The 17,954-nt window shown below is 43.5% G+C and overlaps 1 protein-coding gene across 1 annotated transcript in view; it reads left to right on the forward strand.

The window, feature by feature from the left end:
* The window catches only part of USE1 (unconventional SNARE in the ER 1), a 124,449-nt gene that overhangs the window by 50,220 nt on the left and 56,275 nt on the right, over positions 1 to 17,954 (forward strand). Inside the window, exon 3 of the mRNA XM_075850860.1 lies at positions 14,677 to 14,755. Within this exon, the coding sequence (XP_075706975.1) occupies positions 14,677 to 14,755 (79 nt within the window). The remainder of the gene's footprint in view (positions 1 to 14,676; positions 14,756 to 17,954) is intronic.

Here is a 17,954-nt window from a genome sequence, read left to right on the forward strand (position 1 = left end):
GACGGGTCCCTACGGTGTGATGCATTATCCCCGTCAAATTCCGTCCACCAGCCCTTTAGCTTCTGTACAAAGCCCTCATCCGCCACCAGAAAGGAGGGGAACCGCCAAATAAAATCCATTCCCTTAGCTACCGTGTCTGCCGAAGTAATTGTGATTGGGGAGTGGTCAGAGATGACCATATCTTCTATCGCCGCGTCACGTAGCCGGCGGGAGAAAGCGTCGTTCACCAGTAAGTAATCAATGCGCGACCACGACTGATGTACATGAGAAAAGTGTGTGTACTCCCTCGCATCGGGGTGTAAACTCCTCCAAGCATCTGTGAGGGCCGTGTGTCTCAAAAAATCTGACAGGATCCTATCCCTCTGTCTCTGCAAAATGGGCCCTACACTTCTATCTTCCCTAGTGGACCTTGCGGTATTAAGATCTCCCCCTAGCACCAACAGCTTAGTGCGATCCTGCTGGAGTTGGGTTTCCAATTTACCAAAGAATTCTGCGTTGGCCGCATTAGGCCCATAAACATTATGGATGCTAATAGTTTCCCCTGCATGCTCCATCACTAGATGTATCCAACGACCCTCATCATTACATTCCTGGGACACCACCGTAAACGCAAAATGTTTGTGCACCAATATTATCACTCCCGCCTTACCATCTCTTGCGGCCAAGCCAAAAACTTGACCCACCCAAAACTTTTGTAGATATTTAAATTCAGATTCGGTAAGGTGGGTTTCCTGTAACAGGGCTACATCTGGACGTAATCTCTTCATATGTCGTAATAGTTTGGTCCGTTTCTGTGGGGATCTAAGCCCCTTAACGTTCCATGAAACTATTTTCATGCTATTGGGCTATGTCTAAGGTGAGCTAAGGTGTCCAAAAATCGTGACCGAGTCGGGGTGTCAGAGCCATCTTTCCCTAAGTGCCATGCATGAACATTTAAAACTTGGCCAAACCCCGGCCTAGAAAACAAAGCTAAAATCCAACTCAAAGCCTTCAGACTTTGTTCATAAAACCTTGAAAACCTTGAAAAAACGCCTGTGACAAGGGCAGTCATCTTCCTCGTGCACATTGACGTCAGAGACTTCACTTTTTTCTGTTGTGCAACACGTCCCTCCCTCCCACCCCCTCCCAGACTTGCATAGCAGGAATTTCCAACCGACCTAGCCCATCCTTGCCCAGCAAACTCTAGCAGTCAATACCCGGTCCGATAGCAACGGGTCAACCCCCAGTTTCCGCTCCATTCACCATGTATCATTTAGACCTGATCACTGTTCCACTTCAAGGTTTCCCCCAGCAACCATCCATTAGTCCCTACCAAGACTTCCCCTCGTTTTTAACTCCATTGGTCCTAGCCCCACTCATCAGAGAGACCATCCTCGTAAAGATTCCCGCTCGAAGAGCCCCACCTACTAACGAGCATGGACTGCATAACCTTGAAAACCAGCTCAAACTCAAGCCCCTAACAATATAACTACGTTATTACATCATCAATATTATAACGGCATTATAACAGTAAGGCAGTATATCAGAATGCATACAGTTTGGCATGAAAACATTTGGCCACATACTGAAATATAGTAGTGATAAACAAACTAACGTGTCCAACCATCAAGCCATATCATTCTCTGCTAATATCTGTAATTACTGTAAACTGTAAACTTATCTGCTTAAGATCAGAGCCTGCAATTGGTCTACCGCGTCCTCAGGACCCTCGCCTAACGTATGAGGGGATCAAAAAAAAAACATTAGTCCTCAATCTTCCTTCAATCCGAGGACGCGGACGTCTCTGCGGCTTCGGAGACGCACCTCTATTCCTGGCTCTTCCTCCACGTTCTCTGCCAGGTGTGGGCAATAAAGCTTCAGCCCAAGTCCGCTCCATATCCAAACGACTCCCTCCGACTTCTCTTGACTTGTGGCGTGGGCTGTGGTCTGGAGTGTGTTGCACCTCGTGCTGGGGGCAGCTTCCACATAGCTCTGCCAGAGCCTCCTCCGCATCCTTTGCTGTGGCGAACATCTTGGCCCGCCCGTTTGCCTGGAACACTCGTAAGATAGCCGGATACTGTAGGTTAAAGCGCACTTTCGCTTGAAACCGCTCCGTACAGATCTTGCTGAAGGTTCGCCTACGTTTCGCTACCTCCGTAGAATAATCCTCAAAAAGTAGCACTTTCATGCCCATTATCTCCAAGGGTCGGGATCTGCTTCGATATGCCTTCATCATTGCCACCTTGTCATTATAATCCAGCAACTTAAAGATGACTTGTCTGGGGCGAAGCGAACTGCTGCTGTTGTCTGCTGGTGGGAGATTTCTTGGGTCCGGTCCCACCCTGTGTGCCCTCTCCACCCGGCATGGACGTGGGAGACCCAATGCTGCCGGCAAAGATCTCTCGCATATACGTTGCAGCTCAGAAGGGACCACCGTTTCCTTCAGGCCCACTATTCGCAGGTTACTCCTCCTGGATCGGTTTTCCAGGTCTTCCACCTTTTCCCCCAACTGCGTAGTACTGGATAGCACCGTTTTAAGCTTGGACTGCAGGCGCTCATTCTCATCCTCCAGCAGCGATACACGTTGCTCCAATTCGTTAGTCCTGGAGGTTACTTGTGCCAGGTACGCATGCATGCGGTTGAGCGACTCTTGCACCGTTATTTCTAGCGCTTTCTGCAGGTCGGGGGCTATGCGCTTAGCCACTTCATGTGCCAATGCTATATAATCCACAGGTGCTTGGTTAGAAGAAATTATGGGCTCTGCTGGGCTTGGAAACTGGGACTGGGGCCATAGCTGTTCTCATCCTGTGAATACAGCAGGGGAGCAGTGGCGGGAAACGTTGCCATCTTACCTCCCCTGTTTACTCCCGCGTCTAGATCATCCATGGCTGGCTTATGTGCGCTCCTGAGGAGGTATCGGTCCATGCAGGCACCCCCGGGTACTTTCCTGTGTGCCGGGCCGGTGTCTGTCAGCCGGTTGTCGCCACCAAAGTGGCTTTTGCAGATAAGCAGGCTAGTTGGGAGCGGGAGCTCAGTCACACGCGTCTTGCATCACCAGCGCCGCAACCGGAAGTGTCCAGTGCGTATTTTAATATCCGCAGCATGTCGGTTTATCTTGTGTTACAGCTTTGCAAACTGTATCTGACTGGTTTAAAAAAATAAAAAACGCACCAAAATCCACAGCATAAAAACGCACTTATTTCCGCATGAAAATTTAAAAACCGCACCTAAAAACGCATCAAAAAACGATTTAGGCTTTGTTCACCCAGGGCGGATACAGATAAAAGCACAAAGCGTATCAGCCCTGGGCGACGCAGGAAATTCCGGCCTAAAAACCTCACCAAATTTTTGTGCAGTGTTTCGACCGGATTGTCGGCTGCGGAAATCCGGCACTGAACAAAAAAAATGGATACTTATCATGGCGATGCGTCCCTCCGACGTCCCGCAGTTCTGGGATAACGTTTCATCCCATGTGACTCCTGCAGCCTGCGATTGTCTGCAACGGTCACATGGGATAAAACGTCATCCCAGGAGGCCAGCCTGGATGAAGAAACACAGAATTCTGGGTAAGTATAAGATTATTCTTTTCTGAGTTGTTTTTTTGTGGCAGAATTGCTGCTTTTCTGCCACAAAAAACACAACATTCTTTTAACTATTTGTTGTGGGTTTTACCTCCACATTTAATTCAATGAGGGAAACCCACAAGAAATAAGCAGCTTTTACACAAATACAATTGACATGCGGATTAAAAAAACCATACCGCAGGTCAATTTCTGAGCGTGTTTTCCGCATATCATAGCGTGTGGATGAGATTTGTTTGAATCTCATCCATTTTGCTGCTACTGTATTCTACTGTGGATTTTCCGCACAGAAATCCGTTGTGGAAAATCCGCCGTATTTATGCTACATGTGAACTTACCCTTAGGCTACATGCACACGTTATGTTCCGTACTGCAGGTAATTGCGCCGGTATAATCCACACCTAATAGTGCGTTTTTAGGTGCAGTTTTTAAATTTTGATATGGGATTCGGTGCGTTTTTATGCTGCGGTTTTTGTTGCAATTCTTTTAAAGAGATACAATTCGCAAGCGGAAACGCAAGATAAATTGACATGCTGCGGACTTGAAATACGCACCGCTGGTGAATTTACGTGCAGAAGAAAATCTGCAACGTGTAAATTTGCAGGGCAAATCCACACGTAATACGCATCGTGTGCATTTGGCCTTGAGGGCGGATTTTAGCTGCTGTACTACCTGTGCTTACCTGCGGTTTTGATGCAGATTTTCTGAAGCACATTTCGCAACGTGTGTATGTAGTCTAAAAGCTATATTCTTGTTTACCGTTTATCGTTATTAAATTAAGAACAGAGGTTCAGTTAATTTATATCTCAATAGTGTATTGTTTATGCATGAAAGTGTCCTTGTAAATCCTGTTGCTGTACATTCTTCCTAGATACAACACACATAGACCTACTATTGTCTAGCTTTATTTATGTGGAAATAAAAGCCTTGTTTTGGCGAAATGTGTTAGTCATAGGCCTGGCTTTTATATGGACTTCAGGAAGAATGGTAAAAATAGAACAAATAATGGTTTCCTGAGCAACAGGGGGGGGGGGGGAATTTACAGCGCTGATATTGACGTATTTAGATGCGTCCAAAATGAGTTTCTGCTTCCTGCTGTTAACGCAGTTAATTCTGAGGGTGGAATAGGAAGATTGGGGTCACTGATTAGTTATGCATTCAGTCTTTAGTATTGAGCTAAAATGTATGTATTGCTTAGACGTGAGGTATGTATTAAAAACGGGTTTTATTTCATGTTTGTCTTCTAATTAGTTAAACCTTTATCGGGCGTAGTAAAACCTGCGAATAAGACACATGCAAGAAGAGTTTATGAAAGAAATGGTGGCTCAAAGTTTATCGCAAGCGGAAACTGGATTTGGGCAAGAACATTCTAGTAAATCTGACTACAGCAGTCTTCCCAGAAATGGTGTTTAAATAACTTTGTCCTTACAAAATTGTCTTAGAACAGGATTTCCCTTTTTCTGTTTATTCATGTGATAAGTGTCATGGTTACTAGTCTGCAGCTAAGTCTTAAAAGGACTTGCCATGATATGTACCTCTTATTTTTAACCCACTTTTTTCTTATTCTCCCCTCCACATGTGTATTCCTTCTAGACACGCACACAAATATTATCAAAATTATAAAACTCCCCTGCATTAACCCATTCCCGACATCCGCCGTATATATACACGGCGCTGTCGGGCAGGGCTTCCCGCAGTACCGTAACGTTGCGGAAGGCTCCTATTCCCTGCTCGGAGGTGGGGCCTAAAAGGCCTAATCGGCAAGATGGCGCCAGCTCAGTTGAGCCGGCGTCGTCAACGGTGGATGTCCGCTGTATGTTAGAGGACACCCCGCTGTAACGGCAGGAACCGGAGCTAGCGCCGATTCCTGCCATTAACCCCTTAGATGCAGCGATCGCTACATCTTAGTGGTTTTATCAACACAAGTCTCACATGGTAAGCCACTGGTTAGGTGCAACCAACAAGTGTTAAAAACCTCCAAATTTCAAAGGCTGCCAACTGCTACTATGACAACAGGAGGCCTAACAATGGCCACCTGTCATTACGGAAGCCGATTAGGCCCCGACCGGAGGCGGAGCCTGATCGGCTTGCTGTCAGTGAACAACTGACCGTTCCAATACATTGCACTACATAGGTAGTGCAATGTATTAGAACATCAATCGAACAGTTGGACCTTCAAGTCCCCTAGTGGGACTGAAAAAAATTCAAAATAAATGTTTTAAGTAATAAAATAAAACAAAACACAATCGCCCTTTTTCCCTTTATCAAGTCCTTTTTTATTGAAAAAAAATAAATAAAACCATACATATTTGGTATCGCCGCGTCGAACTTCCTGAACTATAGAAAAATTATTTTTCCCGCGCAGTGAACGCCATAAAAGAAAACAAAACTAAAAAATACTGCCAGAATTGCTACTTTTTGGTCACTTTGTCTTCCTAAAATAAAAAGTGATCAAAAAGTCGCATGTATCCAAAAATGGTATCTATAAAAACTATTGGTCGTATCGCAAACAACAAGCCCTCATACAGCTCAGTCGACGAAAAAATTAAAGTTGTCTCTTACAACATGGCGACAGAAAAAATACATTCTTTATACAAAAGTAATTTTATTGTGCAAAAAGTTGTATAACATAAAAAAGTGCTATAAATTTGTTATCGCCAGAATCGTACTGACCTGCAGAATAAAGTTAACATGTAATTTATGACGTGGTAAACGCATTATAAAAAAAACTGTGCCAGAATTGCTGTTTTTTTGTCACCTTGCCTCCCAAAAAAAAGGATAAAAAGTGATCAAAAAGTTGCATGTACCCCAAAATGGTACCAATAATAACTACAGCTCATCCCACAAAAAAACAGACCTCATACCACTACATCTATGAAAAAATAAAATAAGTTCAGGCTCCAATAAGTCAGGAAAGGAAAATATGCAGTTGTGCAGGCTCGAGGGGAACATTTCTTCTTTTTCATTAGGTGATTTATCAAGGCCCTAAAATTAAGGAACCAGGAAGGGTAGGGCCCCAACATATCTGCTGAAAGCGAGGGTGCCCGTATTATACCAGGACAACACTTTCCCAGCAAAAGTCCCCAAACTGCAAAGGCGCGGAGTGTGCACCAAAAGGGGGAGAAGTAAGGACTTAATTTATCTGTGTGACTCCGGCCTGTGCAGAAAGGTTTGCTTCACAGCGTAACACAGATCTATCGATTTATTTTATTCTTTTTTTTTTTTTTTACCCCTTTATTCTACCACCTGACTACGCCCCTGATGTACTCTACCCAGCTTACAGATACCCCCACATTATAAACTGTTTTACCAGTGATATTCAAACAAAACTACTACCAAGCAAAATCCACGTACTAAAAGCCAAATGGCGCTCCCTCTCTTCTGAACCCTACAGTGTGCCCAAACAGAAGTTTACGTCCACATATATAGCATCACCCGACCTGGGAGAACCCTTTTAACAATTTTAAGGGTAGGTGTGTCTCTCCAGTGGTGCAAGCTGGGCACAACATTTTTGCCAATGAAATGTCATATTTAGGGATGTCAATTTTTACTTTGCACCATCCGCAGCGCAATCGTTTATGGAAAAGACCTGTGGGGTGAAAATTCTCACTACACCCCTTAATAAATGCCTTGAGGGGTGTAGTTTCCAAAATTGGGTCACTTCTCCGGGGTTTATTATTTTACATTAGAGCCTCTGCAATTGTGAACCAATACTGTGTAAGTTGCCAAATTAGGCCTCAACTTCGCATGGTACTCTTCCACTCCTGAGCCTAGTCGAATATCCAGGCAAAAGATTAGGGCCACATGTAGGGTGTTTCTAAAACCGGGAAACACAGCATAATAATTAGAGAGCTGTCTTGTTATGGTGGCACAAGCTGGGCACCACATATTGGTATATCTATGGAAAAAATCCCATTTTCACTCTGCAACATAGAGTACACACTAATTTCTGCAAAGCACCTGCGGGGTTAACATGCTCACTACACCCCTAGGTGAATACCTTGAGGGGTGTAGTTTCCAAAATGGGGTCACTTCTGGGGGGTTTCTACTGTTTTGGTCCCACAGGGGCTTTGCAAATGCGACATAGCGACCAGAAACCAAGCCAGCAAAATCTGTACTGCAAAAGCAAAATGGCGCTTTTTCCCTTCTGAGCCCTACTGTGTGCCCAAACAGCAGTTTATGACCACATATGGGATACTGCCGAACTCAGGAGAAATTGCTTTACAAATGTTGTTGTTCTCTTTTTCCTTTATTTGTTGAGAGAATGCAAGAATTGTGAGCTAAAGCTACATCTTATTAACCCCTTCAGGACACAGCCTGTTTTGGCCTTCAGGACGCAGCCAATTTTTTCAAATCTGACGTTTCACTTTATGTGGTAATAACTTCGGAATGCTTTTACCTATCCAAGCAATTCTGAGACTGTTTTCTCGTGACACATTGGACTTTATGTTACTGGCAAAATTTGCTCGATACATTAAGTATTTAATTGTGAAAAACACCAAAATTTAGCGAAAAATTTCAAAAATTAGCATTTTTCTAAATTTATATGTATCTGCTTGTAAGACAGATGGTAATACCACACAAAATTGTTGCTAATTAACATTCCCCACATGTCTACTTTAGATTGGCATTGTTTTTTGAACATCCTTTTCTTTTTCTATGACATCACAAGGCATAGAACTTTAGCAGCAATTTCTCACATTTTCAAGAAAATTTCAAAAGGCTATTTTTACAGGGACCAGTTCAGTTGTGAAGTGGATTTTAGGGCCTTATATATTAGAAACCCTCTAAGTCACCCCATTTTAAAAACATCACCCCTCAAAGTATTCAAAACAGCATTTAGAAAGTTTCTTAACCCTTTAGATGTTTCACAGGAATTAAGGCAAAGTAGATGTGAAATTTTCAAATTTCTTTTTTTTTTTTGCAGAAATTAATTTTTCATCTATTTTTTTTGTAACACAAAGTTTTACCAGAGAAATGCAACTCAATATCTATTGCCCAGATTCTGCAGTTTTTAGAAATACCCCACATGTGGCCCTAGTGCACTTATTGACTGCAGCACAGGCCTCAGAAACAAAGGAACACCTAGAGGATTTTGGGGCCTCCTTTTTTATTAGAAAATATTTTAGGCACCATGTCGGGTCTGAAAGGCTCTTGCGGCGCCAAAACAGTGGAAATCCCCCAAAAGTGACCCCATTTCGGAAACTATACACCTTGTGGAAATTATCTAGGGGTATAGTGAGCATTTTGACCCCGCAGGTTTTTTGGAGAAATTATTGGAAGTAGGCCGTGAAAATGAAAATCTACATTCTTTCAAAGAAAATGTAGGTTTAGCTAATTTTTTCTAATTTCCACAAGGGCTAAAAGGAGAAAATGCAACACTACATTTGTAAAGCAATTTCTCCCGAGTAAAACAATACCCCACATGTGGTAATAAACGGTTGTTTGGACACACGGCAGGGCTTAGAAGGGAAAGAGCGCCATTTGGTTTTTGCAGCTCAAATTTAGCAGGAATGGTTTGCGGAGACCACGTCGCATTTGCAAAGCCCCTAAGGGACCAAAACAGTGAAAACACCAAAAAAGTGACTCCATTTAGTAAACTACACCCCTTGAAGAATCCATCTAGGGGTGTAGTGAGCATTTTGAACCCACAGGAGTCTCATAGATTTTATTAGAATTGGGCAGTGAAGATAAAAAAAATCCTTTTTTTCCAATAAGACGTAGCTTTAGCTCAAAATTTTTCATTTTCTCAACAAATAAAGGAATAAAAAAAAACAACATTTGTAAAGCAACTTCTCTGGAGTACGGCAATACCCCATTTGTGGTCATAAACTGCTGTTTGGGCACACGGCAAGGATCTGAAGAGAAGGAGCGCCATTTGGCTTTTGGAGCACAGATTTTGCTGGATTGGTTTCTTGACACCATGTCACTATTGCAAAGCTCCTAAGGTGTCAGTACAGTGGAAACTCCCCAAAAGTGATTCCATTTACAAAACTACACCCCTTGAGGAATTCATCTAGGGGTGTAGTGAGCATTTTGACCCCACAGGTGTTTCATAGATTTTATTAGAATTGGGCAGTGAAAATTAAAAAAAATCCTTTTTCTTCAATAAGACGTAGTTTTAGCTGAAAATGTTTCATTTTCTCAACAAATAAATGAAAAAAAGCACCACAACACTTGTAAAGCAACTTCTCCTGTGTACGGCAATATCACACATGTGGTCATAAATGGCTGTTTGGGCACAGAGTAGGGCTCAGAAGGGAAGGAGTGCCATTTGGCTTTTGGAGTACAGATTTTGCTGGATTGGTTTCTGGGCGCTATGTCGCATTTGCAAAGTCCCTGTGGGACCAAAACAGTGGATCCCCCCCAGAAGTGACCCCATTTTGGAAACTACACCCCTCATGGTAATCACTTAGGGGTGTAGTGAGCATATGAACACCACAGGTGATTGGCAGAAATTGGTGTGCACTCGATGTTGCAGAGTAAAAATGGGATTTTTTTCTATAGATATGCCAATATGTGGTGCCCAGCTTGTGCCACTGGAGACACACACCCCAAAAATTGTTAAAAGGGTTCTCCCGGGTACGGCGATGCCATATATGTGGAAGTAAACTGCTGTTTGGGCACACTGTTGGGTTCAGAAGGGAGGTAGCGCGATTTGGCTTTTGGAGTGTGGATTTTGCTTGTAGTAGTCTTGTATTGAGTCTTACTGGTGTTTCCGTTTATAATGTGGGGTACATGTAAGCCGGGCGGAGTATATAAGGGGCACAGTCAGGTGGTATAATAATGGGGTAAACAAAAACAATAAAATCCATAGATGTGTGTTACGCTGTGAAGCAATCCTTTCTGCACAGGCCGGTGTCGCACTGATAAATGTCCTTCCTTATCCCCCTTTTGGTCCACACTCCGCACCTTTGCAGTTTGAGTAATTTTGCTGAGAAGTGTTGTCCTGGTATAATACGGGCACCCTCGCTTTCAGCAGATATATTTGGGCCCTCCCCTTCCTGGTTCCCTAATTTTAGGGGCCTTGATAATTCGCCACTTGAAACAGAAGAAATGTTTCCCTCGGGCCGGCACAACTGCATATTTTTATTTCCTGGCTTATTGGAGCCTTAACTCATTTTATTTTTTCATAGACGTAGTGGTATGAGGGCTGGTTTTTTTTTTGCGGGACGAGCTATAGTTATTATTGGTACCATTTTGGGGTACATGCAACTTTTTGATCACATGTTATCCTTTTTTTTTTTTTGGGAGGCAAGGTGACAAAAAAACAGCAATTCTGACATTATTTTTTTAGTTATTTTTATACAGCGTTCACTATGCATTATAAATGACATGTTACCTTTATTCTGCGGGTCAGTCCGATTCCGGTGATACCTAATTTATGGAACTTTTTTATGTTTTACAACTTTTTGCACAATAAAATAACCTTTGTAAAGAGAATGGATTTTTTCTGTCGCCATTTTGTGAGAGCCATAACGGTTTTAATTTTTTCGTTGACGGAGCTGTATGAGGGCTTATTTTTAGCGAGACGAGTTATAGTTTTTATAGGTATCATTTTTGGGTACATGCGACTTTTTGATCACAATTTGATTTCAATTTTTGGAAGACAAAGTGACCAAAAAATAGCAATTATGTCAGTATTTTTTTTTATTTTTTTTTACGGCGTTCACTGTGCGGAATAAATAACATAATATTTTTATAGTTAAGGTCGTTACGGTCGCAGCGATACCAAATATGTATGGCTTTATTATTTTTTTCAATAATAAATGACTTGTTAAAGGAAAAAGGGCGATTGTGTTTTGTGTTATTATTTGAAACTTTTATTGTATTTTTACTTTTTTTTTTACACTTTTCTTTAGTCCCACTAGGGGACTTGAAGGTCCAACTGTTTGATGTTCTAATACATTGCACTACCAATGTAGTGCAATGTATTAGAACTGTCAGTTGTTCACTGACAGCAAGCCGATCAGGCTCCGCCTCCGGGCGGGGCCTAATCAGCTAACGTAATGGCAGATAGGAAGCCTTTGTTATCGGCACCCGCAATCGCCTAGCGGGGTGCCGATGTTGCTATAACAACTTAAATGCGGCGGTCACTATTGACTGCCGCAATTAAGGGGTTAATCGGTTCGGATCACCGCTGTGATCCGACCCGATGTTTTCCCCCAGTACTAAGGCTGCTAGTAGCAGCCTGTACTGGGAGATGCCGGGCTGCGGGGAGCGTCTGTGTGCTCTGTTAGGAGCACACGTGGATTAACGGGCTGCAGGCACAACGACCAGCTTTGCAACCCGTTAATCTACGTGGGGTGGTCGTGAAGGGGTTAAAGAAAAAATGTTTTTTAGTGTCAATTTCATCTCTACTTTGCTTTAATTCCTGTGAAAATGCTGTTTTGAATACTTTGAGGGGTGAAGTTTTTAAAATGGGTTGACTTATTGGGGGTTTCTAATATATAAGGCCCTAAAAGCCACTTCACAACTGAACTGGCCCCTGTAAATATAGCCTTTTGACATTTTCTTGAAAATGTGAGAAATTGCTACTAAACTTCTAAGCATTGTAACATCCTAGAAAAATAAAAGGACTTTCAAAAAACAATGCCAATCTAAAGTAGACATATGGGGGATGTTAATTAGCAAAAATTTTGCGTGGTATAACTGCCTGTCTTACAAGCAGATACATTTAAATTTAGAAAAAAAAGCTAACTGAATGTATCGAGCAAATTTTGTCAGTAACTTAAAGTCCAATGTGTCACGAGAAAACCATCTGAGAATCGCTTGGATAGGTAAAAGCATTTCGAAGTTATTACCACATAAAGTGAAACATGTCAGATTTGAAAAATGAGGCTCTGTCAGGAAGGTCCAAAGCGGGAAGGGGTTAAAGAGGTTTTCCAGTCTTTAAAAATTGTTTGCAAATGGTTTTTCTTCACTAAAATTGTCACTAATGTACGGTCTTTTGCTGAAATGTCTCTTTCAGTAGGCTACTGGTTGCTCCTTTTGTGAGCTGAAATCTTTTAGCCCACTACTTTTTAAACAGGACCTTTCACCTATCTTTTTTTTATTTTTTCAGAGACTAGTGGTTCTCTCCGATTCGATTCCCAGCCAGCAGCTTTCTTGCCCTCCATTAACATTCTCTGCTTTAGGCATCATTCACATGACAGTTTGTTTTGCTGACCGCAAAACCTGGATCCTAGTGGCTTCCATATGCTGTCCGTTTTTTTTGCAACTCATATGCTAGATTGAGTAAGACCGAACACAAACAAGAATAGGACCTGTTCTATCATTTTGGGGAACAGACACACGGGTTTGCACAAGAAAACGGATGTGTGCATGGCCTCATAGAATTGATAGGATATGATTTATAGAATTTTGTAAGATGGAGGATTACCGGGGGTGTGGCCTGACCGGGGATGTGAGTGTAGACATGGTCCTGAGCTCCTTCTACTGAGTTCTGTATCCATCTGCTACCAATGCTAAAACTGCTTTGTGAGAAGTGTCTCCCTGGCTTACCCCTGCTTATCTGCTGCTGCCATAACAACCAAAAATTCAAGAGACAGGTAAAGCAAAACCCGACTGTTTCCGTACTCCCGACCACCTGGTCAGTCAGTGGTTGGAGAGCAAGTAGAGGTAGGATGGGGGACAGGGGGTTTTAGAAATAGATGCGGGTCCCAAGGGTGGGATCTGCATCTATCGGACATTTATGGAAAACTCTATGAATATGCAATAAATGTCCAAGATGGGAAAAAACTTTGGGGCCAAGTGGGATGCGGTCACGAACAGTAACTCTTTTAAGCACCTCACTAGAATAAGCCGTTGGTATGTATGAGACCATAAAAATGAAAGCAGTCTGGAATATCGTACAGTAAAAGGCATACAAATCTGCCCCCTGAGTTGATGAGAGATGAGGCACACTGAAAGGGGATCCCTTTGTGAACAAGAACCCTAACCCCTCGAGAATGAGTGGAATATGTAGAGTGGTATGAGCGCACTATCCATGGTTAATGTAAAATATAAACACTTTCTTTTGTCAAATGAGTTTCAGAGAGGCAAATAGCCGGTTCAATAGAAAGTCTATGGGTATGTACACCGCTCGCTTGGCTTTCCGAGAAAAGCCGATCAGAAACAAAGTGGCACAGTGCTCACTTCTGCCGCTTTGTTTTAGTGATCGGTGCTTGGACCCCGACCGATCAAAACTTCTGACATGTCACTGAAACAATAGTTTTTTAAAAGTTTAGTTACTCTTTAATTATATTAAGTATACAGAGTACGGTAACTGACAATGAAGAATTGTTTTGTACGGAATGGCAACCATGGTTGGACTACTCTAGGACGATTTCATAATTTATGGTCTTAGACCCTTAATTCCTCTGCATGTTTTTTCTTTTTCCTTTATTATTTGTTCCTACCAGACCATTACTAATGAGTATAAATAAGCTTCTTTCATACAGTTTGTTATTCCACAAATTGTACTTTATTGAAAATAGAATAAAAATTTCTGCAAATAAATAAAAGCCCTCATGAGTTCATAATGAGGGTCAAAAGTAAAGTGGCATGTTGCCATGCAAATGAGACGTACTAGAGTTCATCTTCCTTTTCGCCTACTCAAGTGAGCTGCAATATTGATTTGAGAGTGGAGCAGGACATACTTATCTATGGGGGCCTTCACTATCCAGCTGTTCTCTATGGTCTAAAGATGAAACATTTGTAGAGATCATGGCTGCGCAAATCTCTGAAGCCAATGCTGGTCCATAGTGCACACGTTTTAGCCACTTCTGTCCCTTAGATCTGCATCTGTGATGCTCCAGCATGCTGTTCACAATTTGGATTGCTCTATATAACTACTTCTAGATGTGATCTGACCATATCATCTTTTGTGATGCCTAGGCAGGGCATCATGGGACATGTAGTTACCACAACTACTGCTTGCAGACAATTATTTATTTGCATTCATGATGACGGACAGAAGCTTAAGTATTCTCTTTTAGAAAGTTAGAATTTGCGTGGGGGAAAATAGAAGAACAAGGTTATAATGTGGTTTTGATTGGGAGGGAGTGATGTGTTGTACTTGAGGTTCTCTAACTCACAATGGCAAAATATTGAATGATTTCCTCTTTTTCAACAGCAAGCCTGCTCCAGAGCTTTTAATTGAGTACTGCAGAAAAGTGGACTTTCTGAAGGGTCTGTTAGAAGCTGAAAAATTGGTAAGATCTGGGATTGTAACATTTGTTTTAACAATATGTTAAAAACATAAACAAAAGTTTTAAAGTGGTTTTCCCATAATCCTTTATCACCAGGGGTGGGATTTAAATTTTTAACCACATTTTCCCCTGTTTTGTGGACAAACCCATATGCGTCGGGGGGGGGGGGGTCGCAGTGTATCGCGCCATGGAAAACAATTCTAATAAAATAAAACACTTACGATATTCCGAATATGCCCTATATTAAAGTGGACTCTAAATAAAGAAATTCCCTTTCCAGAATGTTTGTGTTGTTTTCCACAATATGTATATAATTACATAAGCGTACATACCCACCTACCCACATTCATTATACTAAACTCACCCATTACATATAGACCTATATGCGCACATTCAATATCCTAAGCGTGCTCAGCCAATTTAGTTAGGCTGTAGACTGTGAGAAGGGTGGAGGACAGTGTGGCATGCACAGTAAGCCGTGTCAACTCTCCCGGCTAATGCAGTACATATATACAGCACCAGAACAAAGCTCAGTACGTATATACGGCACCAGAACAAAGCCAGGTACATATATACAACACTAGAACCAAGCTCATAAATATATACAGCAACAGAACAAAGCTCAGTACATATATACAGAACCAAGCCAAGTACATATATACAGCTCCAGAACCAGGCTAAGTACATAAATATATCACCAGAACCAAGCCCAGTACATATATACAGCACCAGAGCAAAGCTCAGTACATAAATATATCACCAGAACCAAGCCCAGTACATATATAACCGCACCAGAACAAAGCCCATTACATATATACAAAATGAAAAAAGGTTTGGACCCTTGGTAGTTGGCAGGTCTAATATAACAATTAAACAACAAGATGCCAAAAGCAAAAACGACCCTATTTCCCAACTACCATTAAATTGTATTTAGAATCTTTAATGTGCTATTACAGCAAACAGACATACAGACAAAACCAACATAAAGGGTAAAATTATCAATGCATGGATAGGGTCAATAGCCATTCGTGGTTATAGCAATGTGCATATGTGCATGCCGTTTGGATAGTTCCTGTCGGCAACAGTGTGCCAATTGTATAAACAATAAATGTAGCAGTGACACGTGTGTCTGTCGTCCGAGAGTTATCCGCGCCGCTAGTAGCCCCATGAACCCCTGAGGACGCTACTTAGTAGCGAAACATGTCGGGGGGGCTCTCTGTTCTATTTTAATACATGCTGGCATTAGGGCAATTTAGCAATTTAACTATCTTACTGCCTAGAAGTACGCTGTCGGTGTCGGTGCGTGCTGTATCAGTCTGTCTGTAGACACGGACGACAGACACACGTGTCACTGCTACATTTATTGTTTATACAATTGGCACACTGTTTCCGACAGGAACTATCCAAACGGCATGCACATATGCACATTGCTATAACCACGAATGGCTATTGACCCTATCCATGCATTGATAATTTTACCCTTTATGTTGGTTTTGTCTGTATGTCTGTTTGCTGTAATAGCACATTAAAGATTCTAAATACAATTTAATGGTAGTTGGGAAATAGGGTCGTTTTTGCCTTTGGCATCTTGTTGTTTAATCATTACATATATACAGCACCAGAACCAAGCTCAGTACGTATATACAGCTCCAGAACCAAGGTCAGTACGTCTATACTCACCAGAATACAGCTCAGCACGTATATACTCACCAGAATACAGCTCAGCACGTATATACTCACCAGAACCAAGCTCAGTATATATTCACCAGAACCAAGCTCAGTACATAAATACAACTCCAGAACCAAGCTCCGTACATATATACACCAGAACCAAGCTCCGTACATAAATACAGAACCAAACTCAGTACATAAATACAATATACTCGTCCCCATACATTTATTATCAAGTCGGCAGGGATATGTGCTGCTGACAACTATCATAGTTTACTTTTTTAGAACGATACGACCTGCAGATGATCGCTGACCTTTTTACACAGGGCAGTTATCTACGAACGCTGGTCTGCACGATAGTCGCACAGTGTAAAACCCCTGATAGTGCCTGTCATAGAGCTCCCCGTAGTGCCCTCTGTAGATAGTAGCGTTCCCCGTAGATATTGCCCCCTGTAGATAGTGCCCCTGTGGTCGTCCCCTGTAGATGGTGCCCCTGTGGTCGTCCCCTGTAGATAGTGCCCCTGTGGTCGTCCCCTGTAGATGGTGCCCCTGTGATCGTCCCCTGTAGATAGTGCCCCCCCCTGTGGCGGCCCCTGTACATAGTGCCCCCCCCTGTGGCGGCCCCTGTACATAGTGCCCCCCCCTGTGGCGGCCCCTGTACATAGTGCCCCCCCCTGTGGCGGCCCCTGTACATAGTGCCCCCCCCTGTGGCGGCCCCTGTACATAGTGCCCCCCCCTGTGGCGGCCCCTGTACATAGTGCCCCCCCCCTGTGGCGGCCCCTGTACATAGTGCCCCCCCCTGTGGCGGCCCCTGTACATAGTGCCCCCCCCTGTGGCGGCCCCAGTATATAGTGCCCCCCCTGTGGCGGCCCCTGTACATAGTTTCCCCCCCCTGTGGCGGCCCCTGTACATAGTTTCCCCCTCTGTGGCGGCCCCTGTACATAGTGCCCCCCCTGTGGCGGCCCCTGTACATAGTGCCCCCCCTGTGGCGGCCCCTGTACATAGTGCCCCCCCTGTGGCGGCCCCTGTACATAGTGCCCCCCCTGTGGCGGCCCCGTTAGTGCCCCCTGTGGCGGCCCCGTTAGTGCCCCCTGTGGCGGCCCCGTTAGTGCCCCCTGTGGCGGCCCCGTTAGTGCCCCCTGTGGCGGCCCCGTTAGTGCCCCCTGTGGCGGCCCCGTTAGTGCCCCCTGTGGCGGCCCACGTTAGATAGGGCCCCCTGTGGCGGCCCCTGTAGATAGTGCCCCCCTGTGGCGTTCCCTGTAGTTAATGCCCCCTATGTAGTCCTCCCCTGCAGTTAGTGCCCCCTATGTAGTCCTCCCCTGCAGTTAGTGCCCCCTATGTAGTCCTCCCCTGCAGTTAGTGCCCCCTATGTAGTCCTCCCCTGCAGTTAGTGCCCCCTATGTAGTCCTCCCCTGCAGTTAGTGCAAACATTTTTTTTTATCAATCTGGGGCATGGCCTAGCTGTGGAGTAGAGCAGACATGCCTATGCACTGCTCCTGTTATATCGCTTCTTTGTCCACAATAATCCGAC

This window comes from Rhinoderma darwinii, chromosome 1 (assembly GCF_050947455.1).
Source record: "Rhinoderma darwinii isolate aRhiDar2 chromosome 1, aRhiDar2.hap1, whole genome shotgun sequence".
Classification (NCBI taxonomy): Eukaryota; Metazoa; Chordata; class Amphibia; order Anura; family Rhinodermatidae; genus Rhinoderma; species Rhinoderma darwinii.